Genomic DNA, 21,801 nt, shown 5'->3' on the forward strand with positions numbered 1-21,801 from the left:
TCTAGTTGGCTGGGGCCCCATCTGCCCCAGACACTGAATCTTTTATTTGAGGATGTCTTGTCCTTGTCTGTCACCTCCCCCTGAGCCAGAGCACAATCAGTGTTTGTTCAATGGCACTGGACCCTTTTGCAACGTGAACATGCCCACTGCGGGGTCAGGAATTTCACAGACCAAGGAAAAAAGGCATCCAGTCCCACAGACATTTACAGAAGATTGACAGTAGGGGTGACAGCTGGGCACACAGCCACCTCCAGCAAGGGCCGGGCCACCTGTGCTGCGTGATGGAGTGAGGTAGGAAGCCACCATCTTCATGATCACCAGCAAGGGAGGGGAGGGGGCCCATGGGGGAGACTCCGGCTCTTTCTGCCATTATTCCTCTGCTCCATCCCTTCACTGCCAGGCTCCCACAGCTGCGGAATCATCGATTACCAAACCATCACCCCACCTTCTAACACACAGTCAGGCAATGCTAGGCTGTGAGCACCTGCCTCACAGCAGGGACAGGCAGCTGCCTTCCCCAAGGGCCAGCTTGCCAGCTTCCTTGAGAATTGTTATTCAGGGTGATGTCATACATTCACTTTCCCCTCCCAAACAGCCCAGGATGGTGTTTGAACAGAGCACAGAAGCCGACCTTTAATTAGCAGTCTGGGCTGGGTGCAGTGGCTCACGCCTGTAATTCCAGCACTTTGGAAGGCCGAGGTGGGTGGATCACCTGAGGTCAGGAGTTCGAGACCAGCCTGACCAATGTGGTGAAACCCCCATCTCTACTAAAAATACAAAAATTAGCCGGGCATGGTGCTGCACACCTATAGTCCCAGCTACTCAGGAGACTGAGGCAGGAGAATTGCTTGAACCTGGGAGGCAGAGGTTGGAGTGAGCCGAGATCATGCCACTGCACTCCAGCCTGGGCGGCAGAGTGAGACTCTGTGCGCCTCCCCCCACCCCCCAAAAAAATTGAAATTTGGTGAATTAAAAATCCTCAATGGCAGAGGGGCCTGCCCACAGAGCAGGACCCACAAGCCTTCCTTCCTCTAGGCACCAGCGAAACAGTCCATTCTCACAGCCCTTCCCGCCATTGTTAGCCCTCCACACTGTTGTAAAAAGTCAGCTGAGGGCGTGTGGGAAGTAGAGATAAGCAGGTCCTATGGCTGCATCCCACAGGCCCCCGGGCTCCCCCAGCATCAGGTTCCAATGCCATGGAAGGACGGGACTTCAGCTGGCCAGGACACAGAGGAAGGTCATGGTCTCCTCTGCTTTCCCCAAAAGACTTGGGGGCATTTCTCGACTCTCTTTCATTTGTCTTTAGAAGCTCTTTGTACAGAAAAAGGTCTGTTTACGACACGTCTAAGTGAGAAACAGTTACAATGACTGGACATGAGCATAGAGAGGATGATGTCACTGCTGTAAGGAAAACCACTTAGAGTTTGGAGTCCAGCTCACGGCCAACTAAATGGGTGACTCTCAGCACTGTGTATAGCTGATCATGATTCTAAAATAACCACTTCTCCCTCATTTTTCCCAATTTCCCCCATTCAAATCATTGCCAACATTTTACTCTTTTACTGTAGTCTATTTTTTATTTTTTTGAGACAGTCTCACTCTGTCACCCAGGCTGGAGTGCAATGGCGTGATCGTGGCTCACTGCAACCTCCGCCTTCCATGTTCAAGCGATTCTCCTGCCTCAGCCTCCCGAGTGTCCTGAGTAGCTGGGACTACAGGCACCCACCACCATGCCCAGCTAATTTTTATATCTTTAGTAGAGACAGGATTTCTCCATGTTGGCCAGGCTGCTCTCACACTCCTGACCTCAAGTGATCCACCCACTTCAGCCTCCCAAAGTGCTGGGATTACAGGCATGAGCCACCACACTGGGCCTGCATTCTATTTTGACCTTCACTAAAAAGCTTGCCCTGTGTTGCCCCATCAGTGGCTTCCTCTCCTTAGAAACCTGGCTGTGTGAAGGTCAAGGTCTGTTAACATGGCCAAAGTGACATTTAATACTTGCAGTGTCTCAGCACCAAACAAGTATACAACTTCCCGTGACAGGGCAGGTAAGACCTTGGAGAGACTGTAGACAGGTCATTTGAACCAATTCTCTGGGGTAAGATGTAGGAAATGGAGCTTTTGCCATCTTTCATTGGTTCCAAGATATACATTTTTGGATCTCTGAAGTCAGGAGGCATCTCCCAGATGATGGTATCATATTCTTACTGTTGGCCCGGACAGAAGGCAGGTGCTCCGGGAGAGGATAGTACTGTTTTTGCCAGCCATCCAGGGCCACCCAGCCTCAGACTGTTGGACATTACACTCTCTGCTTGATGTTCTTTTGGATTACACTGATTGTGCAAATTCAGAAAGCAAACCTGCATGAGTACCACCGGCTTGGGACTCCTGTTCTCAGGGAAGGATTTTTCACCCCCTGTCAAGGTTGAGACAGAGAGATAGTGTCAAGGTTGAGACGCATGGGTTTCCTTGCTCCCCGTTTCTGCACGGTGGCTCTATTTCTCATTTACCTTCTCACTGAGGGCATCACAGCTTTATGTGGTGGGGGTAGAGAGAGTTTCCTATTAGACTCCCCATCTTGGGCTTTTTTTCTTAGTGGTCCATAAAATGATGATGCATCTTATCACCACGGTTTCTCATAGCTGATGAAGAAAGTTTCTGTTACAAATATTGTATATGATATTTGAAATGATCCTTCATGCATATAGAAAAGGAGACAGGATTCTGAAGAAATGGTTTCATGAGATGAAGCTTTCCTGTCTTGTCCTAAACCACTTCCTGTCTGAGCTGTTCACGGGGCATTCCCTCCCCAGCACCTGGAACCCGCTGGCTTCTCATGACTTTCGGGATAAGGGCAGAGCTCTTCTACATGGCCAAAGCCCTGCTGGTCCTGCCTGTTCTCCGGTCATTTCCACACTGTATTCCTATTCTCTCCCCTCCAGCTTTCAGTCCTCATATTCTCAACCTTCCACACTGCCTCTCATCACAGAGCCCTGGTATGATGGCTCTGTTGGGAAACTTCTGTCTCCCTGGTTGGCTTAGCTGACCTCCGTTCCAGTGTCACTGCTTCAGGACGCTTCCCCTGATGCTGTCAGACCCTGACGGCAGGCCCCTGCAGTGCTATGTGCTTCTCTCCCAGCATGAACACAAGCTGCAGCTCTATCTCTCTGTGATTCTTGATCAATGTTCAAATCCTTCGCTGGACTGAGCACTCCGTGAGGCAGGAATCAGGCCTATTTTTACTCAACATTGTATCCCCAGAGTCAAGCTGGGCATCTGGAAGTTGGTTGGTGCCTAAGTATAATTTGTAAATGGATGGATGAATCCAGGTGTGAGCTGCCCCCACAAGCAGGGAGTAAACTTCTGGAGCCTGGCGCAGCCAGGGGAAGCAGAAAGAGCAACAGACTTGTCATTAGAAGGTCTCTACTTTTGCCATAATGATGTGACCTTGGGAAAATCCCATCCTCTCCCTGTTTCCTCAGCTCTAAATTGGGAATATCGTTTAGTCTGCCTCTAAGATAGGGATGTTTTGTGAGGCCATGAAGACACTTTGAACTATACAAGTTATGCCCCTACCCACAAGCTTCTAGCTCAGCACTAGGCTCATATGCCATGCTCTGTTGACATGAGTTGGTTGACTGTCCCCTCCCCCAGAGAAAGGGAGATGAGATCTTATAATCCTTGGGGAGGGGTGCTCAAAGCTTTGGGTCATGAAACGACCATGTGGCCTTGCGCTTCCCCATCTTTATGTTTGCCCTTTTCAAAAACCCTCATGGAACTTCTTAGGCCTTCAAGGCCCAATGGCCTAGGTACATAAGAAAAGGAACCTCCTGTTGAGGACCTTCTGGCCTTTATTCTCGACACAGAGTTGGGGCCGTTAGCCAGAAGAGGAGAAAGGGTGGAGAATGGGAAGACTCCTTCTTTCCTTCTCTCCTGCTTGCAGGCTGGTCTTCAGACAGAGACAGGGCTGGGTAGGGACAATGACTTTGCCTTCTGGGACAGAGCTCCTGGGACAATCATCTGCAGGTGTATGCATTCCACCTACACCTGGCAGAATACATGAAGTTGCTTACTTTGCCTCTGGGACCTGGACTTTAATATTAAGGTAGATATTTACAGCAAAGCCTTACTACTTTCTCCCATATACCTCATCTTAGAGATGGGCATCCTGGGTTTCTGTTTCATCTGTATTGATTGACTATATCATTTTCCCTCTCTGAGTCAATTTTCTCATCAGTTACATGTAAATAATAATAATAATAATGCCACCCACCTTCCTATCTCACTGAGTTCTTTTAAGGACCAAGTGAGGTCATTTGTCAGACATGAGTGCTTGGTAAGTGAAAAATCAATGCAAACGAAAGGCAATATTATTTTCTCTATGCATTTTAAATCCCTGCTTCTGTAGCAGGAAAGCACCATGCTGACTTAGTTATTCCTAATTAACTCAAATATTACCCAAGATCTACAGTCCATAAGGTATGTAGGCAGAAAGTGAGATATGAACAAATCCTTCATCACAAATCAATTCTCAAGCATCTCCCCAGGGCCAGCCATCCTCCCTCTGGAGAAGGGGACCCTGAGGGGTACTCATTCTCTAATTGTTTTAACAGCTTGGCTGCCCTGCCAGCGCCCTCCCAGAAAACCAGATTGGTGAGGGGAGGCACAGAATGAAGAATTAACTGGCACCTCAGCAATTCTGGATTCTGTGGAGGGGGTGGAAGGCTATACTACAGACACACACCCCTGCAGGATAATTCTAGCTGGATGCCGCAGCAGGGTGGATGAGAACATGCTTCTGCAAACCTCTTGGGATGCATCACTGACTGGATTCTGGCGATTAGAGCTTCCAGCCGGCCAGAACTTCCTCAGTGCATGATCTGCTGAGCAGCTCTGATAGGGATTCACTGGTGTCCTGGTAGAATGCGGAGCCCAGGCCCTCGGAGCTCCCACTCTCCAGCTGGAAGCTGCCCACCAGCTCCTGAATCCACTGCAGGTCTGTGGAGAGCTCCTGCCTCAGAATCTCAAACTGGGCTTGCAGATGGTCCAGTTTCCTGGCCACGCTTCCGAGGCTACATCCCGTGGCCTGGATGTCTCCTCGCAGCAGCTTCTTCAATGACTCCACCTTGCGGAACTCATACCTGAGCTGGGACAGGTCGTGCCGGGCACTCTCATTCTCCTCTCGGTACCAAGCTTCCTTCTCATTGAAGATGGAGACCAGGGCCTCCACATCGTCCTGGATGGTATCGTGGGCCTCCACCAGGGCACGGCATCCCAGGTCCACCCGAGCCACGTCTTCCACCACACAGGCAAAACGCTCGAAGTTGACATAGGAGTTGTTGGGAGGCATGCTTGAGTGGCATTTGAGAGTGTACTCTCTCAGGTGCTTGGTCTTCAGCTGGGTGGGCTCTGTCTTCCACTGTTCGGGGGCTCTGCCTTCTCCTTTTGACTGGTGGGTGTTCAGACAGAAGAATCAGAGTGTTAATTTGCTGCCCACCCCAGAGGGCAGTCCAAGGGGTAGGCAGAAGGTACACAAGCAGCCTCTGGCGTTCACTGCATGCGTCAGGCCATGGGGAGAACCAGGGTGGGATGAGCACCCCCTTAGACCATAAGTGAGGTCAAGGAGTGTGGGGGTGCTGTCTGCATGCTCATTCAGGGCAGAAGGGTCCACAGCCATTAGAGAGAGCTCCACACACATAGCATTTAAGGGGTGCTCACACAGACAAGCAGGCTGCAGCCAGGACTCCACAGGCATCTGCGCAGGGCTGGAGCACGCAAGGTCAGGGCTCACACAGCGGGGCTGAGGAGCATCTCCCCTTCAGGGCTCCTTGGGCCTTCCCCCATCCTTCAATGAGCTGATGAAGCTAAGCAGATGAAGCTGACCTCCTCCCAGACGACTCCAGCCCTCCCTGTTCTGTCTTCCACAGGCCTCACCTTCTCTTTGTATTGATTGATTGATTATTATTTTTTAGAGAGATGGGGTCTCAGCATGTTGCTCAAGTTGAACTCCTGGGCTCAAGTCATCCTTCTGCTGCCTCGGCCTCCCAAAGTGCTGGGATTACAGGCATGAGCCACTGCACCTGGCCTGCCTCACCCTTTCTTATCTCCACCTTTCTTATGGTCATTTCATCCTTGCTGGCCTTCTCACATAACAGTTAAGGTGAATGGGAAGTCTGGTGACGTCCCTGGGTGTGCATAGCTGGTCAGTCAGCAGAATTAGGGCCTGAATCCTGCTGAGTCCCACCCTCTCAAAGTGCTCTTCACTACACCAGACCGCAAGAGCCTCTGGAAAGCCAGCAGCTGACTGGAAAGCCAGCAGGAAGCCCGACTGCAAGGCGAGTTAGGCAGGGATTCATTTTTTTGCCCTGACTCTCCCCAGAGGGAACAGAATTGCCCTAACAGTGGCTGTCTCTCTTCCCCACCAGGCCTCCGTCTCAGGCCCCATTCCTCAGGGCCTGAGGAGGTGGGTGGCTGATTTAAGTGTCATCCTTGACTTAGAGCCCCAAAAATCAGAAGGAAGGAGGCCTGGTCACAAAGTGGGGGTTTTCAATTGTCATCTATCTTTCTACACCTGGGGAGTCCTGATTTCCACTTGGAGAAGTGGCAGTGACATACCCTTCAACAAAGAACACTGTGTAAGTTGGCCCCAAAGAAAAAGGGTTTCAACTGTGGTTTGTGAGGGTTTCATTTCATAAGTTACCTGAATTTGAGACACACAAACTTAAAATAGCAAGCAAATAAACCTATTCGAATAAGCCCAGGCCCTCTGGGGCCCCTGGCTAGCTTTCATCTGTGCCCAGGGTCAGTGTTTAAAGCAAAGGCCTCTCCATGGGCCCTCTGCATCTGGCTGCCCAGGCCAACCCTGGCGACAGAGCAGGGACCCTTTGCCCATTGGAACTCATGGCTGTGCCCTTACCGTGATCCAGGGGTGTCTGAGAGCCTCTTGGATTGTGAGCCGTTTCCTGCAATGAGGATTGGGAAACAGTGATGATCCATGAGGACAGAAGTTGGGAGCAACCATCTCCGTTCTCACTCTTTTTAGACCTATATTTTGGCATTATTTGGCCACTGCCGTCAAACCAGTGGAATGGAGGATGCAGAGATGGATGGGAACTGGCTGCAAATCCTGCACTCCAGGGGAAGGAAGCAGTCCAGGCAGACCCCTCAATAGAGTGGCTTTGTTACCTACACCCATACTATTAGTCCCAGAGCTGAAAGGCCTAAGAAGAGTCATAAATGCTCCAATGAGCTTCCAGAATCTTCCAAAAGCCAACTTTCCATTGCTAAGTCCCTGGTCTGTTTTTCTGTTTGCCTCCTGGATCCGTTCTCTGCCTTTCGCTGCTCTGTACCCAGGTAAGCAACTCTCCCTAGCACTGTTCTTAGACAGGAAAATCAGGGACCTTGCACTCCAGACAACCCCACTCTGGCCCTCTCTGAAGTCTGTGGGATGGAGAGGACATGGTGTTCTAGTCTGTGGACCTTTCTTCCTGCCCCATCCAGAGCATGCTCTGGGTACCCAGCACCCTGCAATTCCCTGCCTATTTCCTTCTTTGACCCCACAGCCATGGGACTCACCCTGGCCCCTGGAGAAGGGATAGGGTTAGCATGTCTTCCACCATCCCACTGTACTGACCTCTCTGAGCCTACCAGCTCCTACTACCAACCTGAACTGGCTTGAAAACCCTGCCACTTAAACTTTTCAAATCTGAATTCCAGGTGCCTTTGGGACAGACTGCACAAGGTAATGAGCCCTAAAGAAACCCAGGCTGACTTGTAGCACACACACACACACACACACACACACACATTATTTACATTTCAACAGGAGAAGAAAGCAGAAAGACTTGAGCAAACAAGATGAATGCCACGTCTTGGCTAGGCCATACTTTCCAGCACCTGCCCGGATTAGACCACAACAGTGCAGATGACAGCTATGTCAAAGTGGGGACATACTGACAGGTCTTTGACAGAGGCGACAGGAAGGGATCAATACCTGAGAAACCAGTGGCTTCTCTGTCCTCTTACCGGGTCTCTTTAACCAGAAGCTTCCGAATGAAGTCCTTGGCCAGCTCGCTCGTCTGGCTGAAGAATTCCTCATCAAAGTCGTAACTCACTGCTGTGATATTGGCCAGTGTTTCCTGCTTCGTGTCTCCCAGGAAAGGGGATGCTCCACTTAAGCTGAGTACGACACAGAAGCAATCAAATAACTAAGGGAAAGTAGGTGGAAATGGGGATGACGGACTCGGGGAACCCTGCCCCATGACTGCTGCAGGGAGCTGGAAGGCTCCCAGCAACACAGCCTGGCCCCTCTGGGCAGCCAACCAGCAGCCTGTTCAGCTGAGTCCAATTCAATACATGTTCACGGAGCTCCTCCTAAGCACCCGACAGAGAGAAATTGTGTCTTCAAGGGACTCAAAAGCGGAGGGGAGAGAAACACAGAGACATGTCTCTTTGTGATCCCCAGCAGGACAAAGCAGAATATAATGGAAGGCCAGCCAAAGGATAGGGGAGCACAGGAAAGAGGGAGGCCCAGTGCAGCTTCACGGTGGCACAGATATTTGCATCGTTTGTGTCTTGAAAAATAAAGAGGTTGTCAGCAGTCAGAGAAGGAGACGGAAAGGCCTTCTGGGTTACAGGAGCAACTTGAGCAGAGCCCACAAAGTTTGGAAATAGATGGGCAATTAGGGACAAGAAGGGTCTGTGTGGTTCCCCAACAGGGTTTGTCAAGGATGTCATACAAATAATGACTCCTACATCTACTATCTCCTGACTCAGATTTCAGTTGTTCATGGGATGCCTTGGTAGAGGCATGATCCAGCAGTGTCTGGATCAGATGTGCCATTGTCCCAAACTCATTGTGTCCAAACCCATTCCAAGCACTCCCTTGATGAATGACATTACTTTACAAATGTACCCAAGCCAGAAGCACAGGAGTCACCTTGGACTCTTCTTTCTATTCCCTTGCCACATCTGACTGGCCAAAAGCTTCCTTGTCGGTTCCATTTACTAAATATCTCTTGAAAGTCATCCCCATTTCCACAGCCACTTTCTTAGCATGGTGGCAGCAAGGTGCACTGTACAAATTTTGGTGTTGCAATCCTGGGTTTGAATCCCAGCTCAGCCACTCATTAGCTGTGTGAAGCTAGAACCCCTTGTGTAGTTTCCTCATCTGCAAAATGAAGAAAATAAAATTCCCACCTCATGTGATTGCTGTGAAGAATACATGCATACAAAAGCCTTCATGCAATCTTGGCCCACACTAAGGGCTCTGGAATTAATGGCCATTATTATTGTCATTGTGAGAACACAAAAGCCCTCTATGACTTCCCATCTTCTACAGGATCACATCTAAACTCTTGAGCAAGGCATCAAGAGTTGGTCCTTACCCCACGCTTGGTACATTTCAGCCACACTTAAGGTTTACCGTTCCTTTTCTCACGCCATTTCTTCAGCCAGCACAGCCCTTCCCTCCTCCACCCACAGAATTAACTTCATTCCCTAAATCCCAGTTCAAACTGATCCATCAATCATGTGCTGTCTCTATTTCTCTCTCAATAAACCTTCAGCAGTCCAGCAAACCAGTGGCTCCCCATCTGTGTCTCAAAGAGGCATGTTCATTCCTCCAGCCTAACCTTGGTTCCACTGGGTGTGAGTTAGGTGTATGGTGTGTCTCCCACAGACAGGGAGCCCCAGCAAGCAGGGAAGACCCTCCTTCATGTCAGTATCCTGGTGCCTGGTACAGTGCCTGCCATGGAGCAGACCTCAACAAAGCTGTTAAATTCAAATGAGCCACAAGAAGACTATGTGCTCAGTAGACACTGGGATTCCATTTTTTTTTTTTTTTTCAGACAGGGTCTTGCTCTGTTGCCCAGGACGGAGTGCAGTGGTGCGACTACAGCTCACTGCAACTTCTGGGCTCAAGCGATCCTCCAGCGATCCTCCTGCCTCAGCCTCCCAAGTAGCTGGGACTATAGATGTGTGCCACCACACCTAGCTAGTTTTTTGTTTTGTTTTTTGTAGAGATGGGGTTTTGTCATGTTGCCCAGGCTGGTCTCGAACTCCTGGACTTAAGCATCTGCCCACCTCAGCCTTCCAAAATGCTGGGATTACATGGGATCCCTTCATAGTTCAAATCAGAGTCCTGAAGAAATCAAAGTTTCAAGAGCCAACATCAGACTGTTCTGGCTCTGATCTGAAACTATAGATCCATGGTTCTCAGCCTTCTCTTTGCATCAAATTCAGCTGGAGTTTTAAAAGAAACAGATACTAAGGCCCTACCCCTAGCAATTGTGATATAATAGATCTGGGGTGGGGCCTGGGCCATGGTGGGTATCAAAAGCTCTGCTGTGCAGCCAGGGTTGAGATCTTCAGCTGCAGCTCAGGGGGATCCACCACGTCACACAGGGCTCCTAGTCCAAGTGCTGCTGGGAGAATCAGAGACCTGGCTCATAGGGATCATTGAGAGAATAATCCCCTCAGGTGCTGAGCACTGGTGCCCCCTGCCCCATCTGGTTGACTCTTACTCCAGTGTGCTATAAAAATAGCATTTTCCATGCGTGCCATGAAGGCAAAATGGTTGGGAAGGGCTGATGGAATGAATACTCACTAGCCCACTGTTCATGTGCCAGAGTCAGGGCTAGGAGACTTGCGCATGTTGACTTATTTAGCTTTCACAACACACCCATGGCAGGAAGTTTGTGGTTCCTATTTTTCTCATGAGAAAAACAAGCCCAGAGGTTAAGTCCCTACCCAAGGCCACAGAGATGGAAAGTGATAGTATCATGGGACTCCAGCCCCAGAGGTAACTCACTACACACTGGAGCTATGCAGGAAATCTCTGTCTAAGCAACTGAGTACTTCAGGGACAGGCAAAGAGGAAGGAGAAAGGAGGAGAGAGACAGTGAGAGGAAGAAAAGGGGATCTGGGGAAAAGGGGAAAGAAAGAAGAGGCAAGATTGGGGAGGGCATAAGTAGCTTCACAGGGCTGTCCCAAGAGTTCTGAGTGAAGGGCTGGGCACAGTGGCTCACACTTGTAATCCCAGCACTTTGGGAGGCTGAGATGGGTGGATCACGAGGTTAGGAATTCAAGACCAGTCTGGCCAACATGGTGAAACTCTGTCTCTACTAAAAATACAAAATTAGCCAGGCGTGGTGGTGGGTGCCTGTAATCCCGGTTACTCGGGAGGCTGAGGCAGAAGAATTGTTTGAACCTGGGAGGTGGAGGTTGCAGTGAGCCAAGATCACGCCACTGCACTCCAGACTGGGTGACAGAGCAAGACTCTGTCTCAAAAAAAAAAAAAAAAAAAAAAAAAAAAAGAGTTCTGAGTGAAAAGTGACATTCTCCAGTATACCTCAGTCTGGGGGAGGGTGAGCAGGGGAGCCCTGGCATTCCACAGGAGGAATGCAGACACAGGTTGTGCAGAGTGGAGAGCCTGAGGCTGCTCCCCTGGATGCCTATTCAACCTCAATGCCAGGGTCAGATGGATGAAATGGACCTACAGCACTTAGCCTCAGGCTTGCTGTGTGGACTTAACACATCTGGATTATGGTGGGTGCTTAGTAAATGTCAGTCTATCAGCCTGCCCCTCTCTCATTCCTTCTGGTTCCCCCAGATCTAAGCTGAGCCAGAGCCCCTGGATCAGGGATACTCACAGGATGTAGGTGATGACGCCTATGCTCCTGCAAAATAAAGAACAGTCAAGTCAGGGCCACCTGGGTCCCATCCCCGACCAGCAAGGGACACCCTCATGGATCTAAGGGGAAGAGGTCACTTGCCTCCTCCACAACAGACCCTGGATGCCGTCTCATGCTCCACACCCCTCTCCATCCTGCTCTTCAGCAGCAGCCCGGGGTGTGTTTGGAGTCATCCAGCTCTGAACCCTGAGTCCGAAGACCCAAGTTCAAGATCAGACTCCTGCACTTGCAGGCTGTGTGATTTAGGTAAGTCCCTTACCACCTCGGAGCCCTTTCCCCCTTGTAAAATGAGGATAATGATAACTACCTCACAGGACTGTTGGCAGGATTTTAGAAAACCAGGTAACAAAGGTGCTTGGCCAACTGTAAAGCAGCGTCCAAATGAAACGAGTCCCATCTGTGCAGAGAACTAATCCCTGCAGTATCCACAGGCCCAGCACAGTGCCCAGAACTCATGGACTTTCAGTGATGACTTGGTTGGCTAACTGAGCGAGCTACTGTTACTATTATATTTAATCCAGCTGGGGCAGGCCCACGGGTGAGTCTGCGCCTCCCCCTTGCCTCTCTTCTTGCTCCTCCATTCCTGACAAAGCTCTGACCTGGCCAGGAGCTAACTGGCCTCAGGTCCAGGCCTAGAGACCTCCAGCTGCCCTGGCCACAGGTCTAACACATCGGGGGAGCAGCCAGAGGCTCTGAACAGTGAGTGTGGAGTAAGGGGCTTTCATGGTTAAGCGGATGTCACCTGGAGCAGGATCTGAGGCCTTCCGCCCTTGGAAGGATCGCTAGGTCACCTGAGTGGCCTATCCAACTTACCACATGTCAGCCTCCAGACCCAGGGGCTCGTAGTTCACAATTTCTGGAGCTGAAAGAAGTCATATTAAATAGTCAACATGAGTGTGAAAATGAGAGGAGAGATGGTTGTAGGGAATTTTAGGGAATTTGGTGCCAAATGTCTCCATCCTGAATCTCCAGGAAAATTAGAGCAGCAGATAAAGGTGATCTGCATCTAAGATTCTGAGGAAAGGAGTTGCCATGGCCCAAATGTTTGTGTGTCCCCAAATTCATATATTGAAAGCAAATCCCCAATGCAATAGTATTAAGAGGTAGAGTCTTTAGGAGGTGATTAGGTCATGAGAATGGAAACCTCACAAGTGGGACTAGTACCCTTATAAAGAGGCCCGAGGGCTGGCTGTGGTGGCTCACACCTATAATCCCAGCACTTTGGGAGGCTGAGGCAGGAGGATTGCTGGAGCCCAGGAGTTGGAGACCAGCCTGGGCAGCACAGTGAGACCCCATCTCCACAAAACATTTTTAAAAATTAGCTGGGCATGATGGCACATGTCTGCAGTCCCAGGTACTTGGGAAGAGGCTGAGGTGGGAGGATTGCTTGAGCCTGGGAAGGTTGACGCTGCAGTGAGCCATCATTGCACCACTACACTCCAGCCTGGGTGACAGAGTGAGACCCATCTTAAAAAAAAGAGAAAGAAATAGAAAAAGAGGCCCGAGAGAACTTGTTTGCCCCTTTGGTCATTTGACAACTTAGCAAGAAGGCACCATCTATGAAACAGGGTGAGCTCTCACCAGAGTCCAAATTTGCTGGCACCTTGACCTTGGACTTCCTATCCTTCAAAACTGTAAGCAATAAATTTCTGTTGTTTATAAATGACCCACTTTAAGGTATTTCATTAAAGCAGCCCAAAAGGACTAAGAAAAGAGTTGTCTGTTATCCTGGTAGAAACCTTTTACAAACAGGCCTTGATAGGAAGAGGAAAAGTACACAGAACACCTGAAAAAGGAAGAGAAGGGCAGGGAGAGGAAGGTACAGGAAGGAGAAATGGGGCCTCGGCTATGCGGCCTGCTTTAGAACTCTCTGGTAAAGACCAGTCATGTCAGTGCTGGAAAGTGATGAAGAAGGCAGAGAAGAACTCCATTTTCCTGAGTCTGGTCTGAAAGAGGGTACCTCCCACCTGATGAGCAGGAGGACATTCCTGGGGGTCCCTGAGACAATGAGCTTGAGGTGCCTGAGGGGCAGCCAGGGGAAGATGTCCAGGGGCAGGCTCCAGGGGAGTGGTCCAGAGCCATCACGTTTGGAGCCATCCATGTACAGGAAGGAGCAGGAGCTGAGCCAACAATGTGATGACCAGGAGAGGGTACGGAGACTAGGAGAGATGGCTCTGCCAAGGAGAGAAGAAGACCAAATGCTCCCCAGAGATCAAGCAGATAATCCCTGGAAAGTGAGTGTTGAATTTCACAGCCCCGCAGTGCCCAGAGTGTCAAGAAGGTACAGGATGGGCATGGTGGCTCACACCTGTAATCCCAGCACTTTGGGAGGCCGAGGTAGGTGGATCACTTGATGTCAAGAGTTTGAGACCAGCTTGGCCAACATAGCGAAATCCCATCTCTACTAAAAATAAAAAAAAATTAGCTGGGTATGGTGGCGGGTGCTTTTAACCCCAGCTACTTGGGAGGCTGAGGCATGAGAATTGCTTGAACCTGGGAGGTGGAGGTTGCAGTGAGCTGAGATCATGCCACTGCACTCCAGCCTGGGTGACAGAGTGAGACCCTATTTAAAAAAAAAAAAAAAAAAAAAAAGGCCGGCACAGTGGCTCACGCCTGTAATCCCAGCACTTTGGGAGGCCAAGGTGGGCAGATCACCTGAGGTTGGGAGTTTGAGACCAGCCTGACCAACATGGAGAAACCCTGTCTCAACTAAAAGTACAAAATTAGCTGGGCGTGGTAGCACATGCCTGTAATCCCAGCTACTCAGGAGGCTGAGGCAGGAGAACTGCTTGAACCCAGGAGATGGAGGTTGCAGTGAGCCGAAATTGTGCCATCGCACTCCAGCCTGGGCAACAAGAACAAAACTCCGTCTCAAAAAAAAAAAGAAGCTACAAAGAAGTAGAGATAAGAGTATAGATGACACTTTTTTTTTTTTTTTTAGATGACACTTTTTAAAAGCTTGGAGATCATGGAGGCAAAAGAGAGGACAGTAGCTTGAGAAGGAGGAAGGACTGAGCCCATTCAACTGCGAATGGAAAAGGTGGAGAGTGGGAAAGTGTGAGTTTATCTAAAACAATATCAAAACCATTGCATCCACAGCCTGTGTCTGCCCTCCTGTCCTCTTGCATCCTACTACTTTAAGACTCAGGGAACTACGCTCCTGGTTTTGCTGCTGTTTTAGCTTTATAAAAATGCTGTCATACTGCATGTGATTTATAGTCACTTTATTTTTTCACTGAACATTTATGCTTCTAGTGTTCACTGATTGTTCATCCATGCTTTTTCCATTTTCACTGCTATATGGTAATCCATCGTGTGAATGTGTATCATTTTTTAGTCATTCTCCTCTCAGAGTTCATTTAAATGGCTTCCATTTTAAACAATTATTGAAACGACATTGCTATGAACTTTTTTTTTGCATGTGTTTCCTAATGTGCACACGAAAGACTTTCTTTAGGTCAGTGATAATTCAAAGTGTTGTCTGCAGACGAATAGTCCACAGACTGTTACTGGTCCAACAAGATAGGCACAGAAATTTGGACTATGCATTTAGAGACTCTGATAGCAATGTGACACTGTTGTGACATCCAAACTGTGGTCATTTTTCTAATAATTTATTTGTTTTTATTTTTATTTTTTTGAGACAGAGTTTCACTCTTTTTGCCCAGGCTGGAGTGCAATGATGCGATCTCGGCTCATCGCAACCTCCACCTCCTGGGTTCAAGTGATTCTCCTGCCTCAGCCTCCCAAGTAGCTGGGATTACAGGTGCACGCCACCACAACAAGCTAATTTTATATTTTTAGTAGAGACGGGGTTTCACCATGTTGGCCAGGCTGGTCTCAAACTCCTGACCTCAGGTGATCCACGCCTCTCAGCCTCCCAAAGTGCTGGGATTACAGGTGTGAGCCACAGCGCCTGGCCTAAGAATTTATTTTTTATTGTATCTTACTGAAGTAGCAGTTCAGGACAGATTGATTTTTTTTTTTTTTTTTTTGAGACAGGGTCTTGCTTAGTCACCCAGGCTGGAGTGCAGTGGCATGATCACAGCTCACTGCTGACTCAACCCCCTGGGGTTAAGCGATCCTCCCACCTCAGCCTCCCAAGTAGCTGGGACCACAGGCATGTGCCACTATACCAGGTAATTTTTAAATTTTTTTGTAGAGATGAGATCTCACTGCGTTGCCCAGGCTGGTCTTCAATTTCTAGGCTCAAGCCTCCGGCCTCAGCCTCCCAAAGTGCTGGGATTACAGGCATGAGCCACCACTTCCAGCTGAATTTTTTTTTTTAAAGCTTTCATCATAGATTGAGAAGCAGAACTCACTTTCTCATGCCATTGATCTGAGATACATACTCTTTTATTTCTGTCATCAACATGCTTTTATTTGTCTTTTTTTTTCTGTGCTTTTCTTTTCCTTTCTTGCCTTCTTTAAAAAATGAAGACTTTTGGTTTTATTGTTTTTCCTCAACTTCTTTTTTTTTTAACAGCTATCTTTGAGACATAACTGTGGATATCTAACAAATTCTAATATAAATCAACATTTTGATGCTCCTCGAACAACCTAAAAACCTCAGAACATTAATTTTAAACACTGCTGCATCTAACATTTTCTTCATGTTCTAGTTTTATCCTGGTTTTGTTTTTTTGTTTTTTTTTTTGAGACTGAGTCTTGCTCGTCACCCAGGCTGGAGTGCAATGGTGCCATCTTGGCTCAACGCAACCTCTGCCTCCTGGGTTCAAGCGATTCTCCTGCCTCAGCCTCCTGAGTAGCCGGGATTACAGGCACCCACCACCACACCCAGCTAATTTTTGTATTTTTAGTAGAGATGGGGTTTCACCATGTTGGCCAGGCTGGTCTTGAACTCCTGACCTCAGGTGATCCGCCCGCCTTGGCCTCCCAAAGTGCTGAGATTACAGGTGTGAGCCATGGCACCCAGCCTATTGTTTTGTTTTGTGTTTTGAGACAGACTCTCACTGTTGCCCAGGCTGGAGTACGGTGGTGTTATCTCAGCTTTCTGCAACCTCCGCCTCCCAGGTTCAAGCAATTCTCCTGCCTCAGCTTCCAGTGTAACTGGGACTACAAGTGTGAGCCATAATGCCTGGCTAATTTTTTGTATTTTTAGTAGAGGTGGGGTTTCACCATGTTGCACAGGTTGGTCTCAAACTCCTGGCCTCAAGTGATCTGCCCATCTTGGTCTCCCAAAAATGCTGGGATTACAGGCGTGAGCCACTACGCCCAGCCATCATCACAATTTTAGGCAGAAAAATGTTTATATTTGCTTAATATTTACTGATTTCTTTGCTTCTATTACTTCTTGCTTTGAGGCCTCCCTTCAGAGTTCATTTCTTTAATTCAGAAGTACATCTTTTAGAAGTTCTGCTAATGATGGTGTATTGGTGGTAAACTCTATATCAATGTTTTGGGGGTTTTTTTTAATTGTTCTTTTTTGTTTTTCTTAAATCTTTGCCTTCTTTTTTTTTTTTTTTTCCTGATACACGGTCTCACTCTGTCGTCTAGGCTAGAGTGCAATGGTGAGATCTCAGTTCACGACAACCTCTGCCTCCTGGGTTGAAGTGATCCTCCCGCCTTAGCCTCCCAAGTTGCTGGGATTACAAGCGTGCGCCACCATGTCTGGCTAATTTTTGTATTTTTAGTAGAGACAGGGTTTCACCATGTTGGTCAGGCTGGTCTCGAGCTCCTGACCTCAAGTGATCCACCCACCTCGGCCTCCCAAAGTCCTGGGATTACAGGCATGAGCCACCATGCCCGGCCTCATTCTTGAGATATATTTTTTCTGGGCACACAATTATGGGTTTACTTTTTATTTTTCCTCAGCTCTTTGAAGATAATATTCCACTGGATACTGGCTTCCATTGTTGTTTTGAGAAATATGCTGTAGATCTAATTATTGTTCTTTTGTAGGTATTTGTCTTCCCTGACTGCTTTGTCTTGGTACCCTTCAGTTTCACTATAATGTGTCTAGGTAAGATTTTTGTTTTTTTCTGCCTGGTATATATTGTCCTTTCTGTGTCTGTGGATGCATGGATGCAGTTCTGAAAATTCTCAGCCATTCTCTTCAAATAGTGCTTCTCCTTTTTTTTTTTTTTTTTTGTATCTATTTCCTCCTTTTAGAATTCCAAAGAGATCTATGGTAAGTTTTCTTTTTATCCTCTTTTGCTTATCCTCTCTTTGATATTTCTATGTCTTTGTCACTCTATGGTGCTCTAGCTAATTTGTTTCACCTCTTTCAATTCTTCAACTCTCTCCTTAGCTGTATACAATCTGCTGTTTAACCCATTCACAGAGTTTTACATTTCAACAATTAAATTATTTAAAGTTCTATTATCCAGTTCTTTTTAAAATTCATCTGGTCATTTTTGACACCTCTTGTTGCTTGCTCATTCTTGTGAGTCTACCTTTTATTTCTATGTATATAAAATGTACTTTAATATTTATATTCCACTAGTGTATATATTCCATCCATCAGATGTTACAGTCAACATCTGATAATTTCAGTATCTTATGTCCTTGAACATCTAAATTTTGCTAGTCTCTAACTGAAGTGGTGACAAGTGCACTTGCCTCTAGTGGAGTTCCTTCTGTTGAATTTTCTTGCTGCTCACTGCTCTAGCTCTAGGTTCAACTCATCAGCTTTTGGGGGTGAGACAGGTGGTGCTGAAGCAGTTACTATGTTTAAAGATTTCTCTGGCCAGGAGCGGTGGCTCGCTGGCTCATGTCGGTAATCCCAGCACTTTGGGAGGCCAAGGCAGGGGGATCACTTGAGGTCAGGAGTTAGAGACCTGCCTGGCCAACATGGTGAAACCCTGTCTCTACTAAAAATACAAAAATTAGCCAGGCGTGGTGGGGGGTGCCTGTAATCCCAGCTACTAGGGAGGCTGAGGCACAAGAATCACTTGAACCCAGGAGGCGGAGGTTGCAGTGAGCTGAGATCACGCCACTGCACTCCATGGGTGACAGAGTGAGACTCTGTCTCAATAAATAAATAAAAATAAAGATTTCTCTTATTTCCTGTGAGACCAGAATTTCATGAAAAAGAAAATTTTTCTCAAGAATCCAGTTTTGTAAGCCGGGCATGGTGGTTCACGCCTGTCACCCAGCACTTTGGGAGGCTGAGGTGGGAGGATCACTTGAATCCGGGAGTTTGAGATCAGCCTGGGCAATACAGTGAGACCCCACCTCAAAAAAATTTTTAAAAAATTGCCAGGCATAATGGTGCATGCCTGTAGACCAAGCTACTCAGGAGGCTGAGATGGGAGGATTACTCGAGCCCAGGACATTGAATCTGCAGTGAGGTATGATTGCATCACTGCACTCCAGCCTGGGTGACAGAGTGAGACCCTGTCTCAAAAAAAAAAAAAAAAAAAAAATCCAATTTTGTAGGAGGAGGGCTTTTCAGAACACCTAATCCACCCTAGTACTAAAAGCTGACACTAATTTTTTAACCCTGGGTCTCAGGTTAGAATATCAAAGGAATGGTGGGAGCAGGGGAAAATGGTTATAACCTGTTTCTCAGGGGTCTTGGGAAAGAAAGTCATCACAATTTAGCCAAGGGGTTGGAGAAGTCATCTTATATATTTTAAGGTAAAACAAAACCAGTGCAAACAAAACCATACTGGCTCACAAAAGCCAATGAGGTATATGTCTTTCCAACTCTGTATTGAGTGACAACATGCCAGTACCTTGAAATTGGCCAATGCTATAAATTAGGGAATTTTTTTTTGAGACCTGGTTATTGGATATTTATCAGCATACCACTGGGCAAAACTCTCCATTGTATAGCCTCGTCCATCAATAACCCACTCACACTAACAGTCTAGTGTGAACTCTCGGCTCCATTTGGAGTGGACAGTGACTTGTCCCTGATAAATGCCTGACTCTGGCCTTACTTCCCTGCTAGGGTATCAGTGAACCTGGGAGGTGTTCCTCCTCTCCTCTGGCTCCCTCCCCACCCCTCTTCAGAGACCTCTCCCACTCCAACACCAGCCCTTTTCCTCTCACTCACTCAAGGCCATGACTGATCCCATTGACTTTGCCAGAGTGGGTATCTCATATGAACAGTCTTTTCAGAACATCTATTTTACTTGCTTTACACTTAATCACATCCTGTCTTGTGACACCTCTTCCTTATTGCTCTCAGTTTCTAGTTGTTTATTGTTATTTAACAATTATAATAAACTTAATAGACATGCATTTTTACCGCATATGTGAATGGTGGGTAGCAACTGCTCTTTCAGACAAAGCTCAAGTCTAGATGTCTGTGCCCCAGGTTTAAGTTGGCTCTGCCACCAACTTGTGACCTTGGGTGTGTCATTCTGAGTATGGCTCCTTAACATCACTGTGTTCCCCATACATCACCTAATATCTGTCATACAGTAGGTGACAAATAACCTGAGTTTACCTTAACTAAAATCCCCCAGCCTGCCATCTCCACATTTGTTAAACTGGACCAGAAAATCTAAAAAGATCCTTCTGGCACTCTTTTTTGATGGTTTGATGCCTTGTTTCTACAACTAAATTGTAAGCTCTTTGAGGGCAGGGTTTTCTTAGAGAGACAACCTGGCATAATGGGAAGAGCACAGGCTTTGCTGTTGGCTGTATCTGTATTTGAATCTCAGCTCCACTGCCTACTGGTTGGGTTGCCTTGAACAAGGCACCTGTTGGAGAAAATAATTAACTCTGCTTCATGAAGCCATTTGGGGATAATTAAGACAATGTTTGTAGAGCATGAGACATAGTGCCTGGCACACAGCAAGGGCTTCCTGCCCTGGGATCTGTGGGGTCTCTGAGCAGCATTCTACGGTGGCTGCAGAGCCTGAAAATCCACCAGGTGGTTGGTCTGACACATTCTTTCTTTTTTATTTGACTGTGGTCAGAAGTTTTAGCACCCAGATTTTGAGGACATCATGCCCTCCCTATCTCCAAGACCACTCCAACTCCCAAAGCAGATAAACAGATGGTGGTTCTCAGCGCTCATTCCTTCCCCCTCTACAGGCTATTTCTTCATGACCCCAATCTCCGGCCCAAGCCCTATAAGGAGGCTTCTGGGGTACAGAATGGGCAGGGGCCTGGGCCAAGGGTGACAGAAACAGAGGCAAGAGAAAGCAGCCAGGGCCCCACTGGAACTGGGCACCCCCATGCATGAATAAAGCCAGGCATAGAGGAGAGGCGAGTGGGTGGATGTGGTATTTGGCAGATGATTTCCTTTTTCCTTTTCAGGAAATCAAAAGCTAGTTCAGAGAAGGTTGAGTTTATGGGAATTCAAGAGGGCGAGGTAATTTTAAATCTTCGCAAGAATAAACTCATCTAAGAGCACGAGGTGGGGCCAGCGCTGCAAGGGTTTAACCTTACAGGCTGTAGCCCCACTGAGAGACACTGGGCCCCACTCAGCCCTTGCCTCACTGAGCACTCAAAGCCTACACCTGGGCCCTCACCCCCAGGCCCAATAAGACATTTCCTTCCCCACCCATTAGGTTTCTAGAGATGTCCCAATGCATCATCTCTTTGCTCAGAGGCCATAGCCCCAGACACAGGTTTCTTCCCAGGATCCCTACCTTTGATGCCAGATTCTTAGCTGAGAGAGAAACAGGCCTACAACTCACCAACAAATTCCGGCGTCCCAAAAATATTCTTAAATTCAACTCCATCTTCTATTTCGTGAGCCAGACCAAAGTCAATCAGCTTGATGTGTGGAATGGGAATATTCTTGTCTAACAACATAATGTTTTCTGGCTGGACAACAAAAAGTAGGAAAAAAAAAAAGGAAGGAAGAAAAGAAAAAAAAAGACGGTAATTAAAGGCTGGTTGGTTCGTGTTTTGGCTTTGGGGTTTGGGGTGGGACTTGGTGTTCTTTTTAGGAGACTGAAACAGCATAAACTCTTCCTTGTTTTTGGTCCTCAGTCTTCTCTGTGAACCCAAAGACAGGCAAAGCATTGAGGGCAAGGCCTGGGTTTTACCAAACCTTCTGCTCACAGCAGAACTGAAGACTCCAGCCTTCATCTCCATTCTGTCTCTGAGTGGCAGATCCCTTTAATGCAGTGCCTCTGTTTTCCTATCTGTCAAATGGGGTCAATGAGATACTTGCAGC

General features: G+C 47.7%; 1 protein-coding gene and 1 long non-coding RNA gene across 7 annotated transcripts in view; one reads left to right on the forward strand and one right to left on the reverse strand.

Annotated features, from left to right (window-relative positions):
• DAPK2 (death associated protein kinase 2) overlaps positions 1-21,801 on the reverse strand; it is a 139,446-nt gene that overhangs the window by 10,889 nt on the left and 106,756 nt on the right. For 2 of the 6 annotated variants that reach the window (XM_063698588.1, XM_063698589.1), the window contains 6 exons: positions 21,317-21,446; positions 12,510-12,558; positions 11,655-11,681; positions 8,029-8,181; positions 6,920-6,965; positions 5,145-5,452 (listed from right to left, as the gene is read on the reverse strand). In XM_063698588.1, coding sequence (XP_063554658.1) covers positions 5,145-5,452; positions 6,920-6,965; positions 8,029-8,181; positions 11,655-11,681; positions 12,510-12,558; positions 21,317-21,446 — 713 coding nt within the window. Of the gene's footprint in view, positions 1-1,389; positions 5,453-6,919; positions 6,966-8,028; positions 8,182-11,654; positions 11,682-12,509; positions 12,559-21,316; positions 21,447-21,801 lie in introns of those variants that run through there. The other 4 variants (XM_031002529.3, XM_055362540.2, XM_063698590.1 and 1 more) reach the window with 3 other exon arrangements.
• LOC134757250 (uncharacterized) lies at positions 10,383-14,895 on the forward strand. The gene is made up of 3 exons (XR_010131006.1): positions 10,383-10,482; positions 11,615-11,942; positions 14,638-14,895. It is a non-coding gene; the product is annotated as an uncharacterized lncRNA (long non-coding RNA).

This window comes from Gorilla gorilla, chromosome 16 (assembly GCF_029281585.2).
Source record: "Gorilla gorilla gorilla isolate KB3781 chromosome 16, NHGRI_mGorGor1-v2.1_pri, whole genome shotgun sequence".
NCBI classification, from domain to species: Eukaryota; Metazoa; Chordata; class Mammalia; order Primates; family Hominidae; genus Gorilla; species Gorilla gorilla.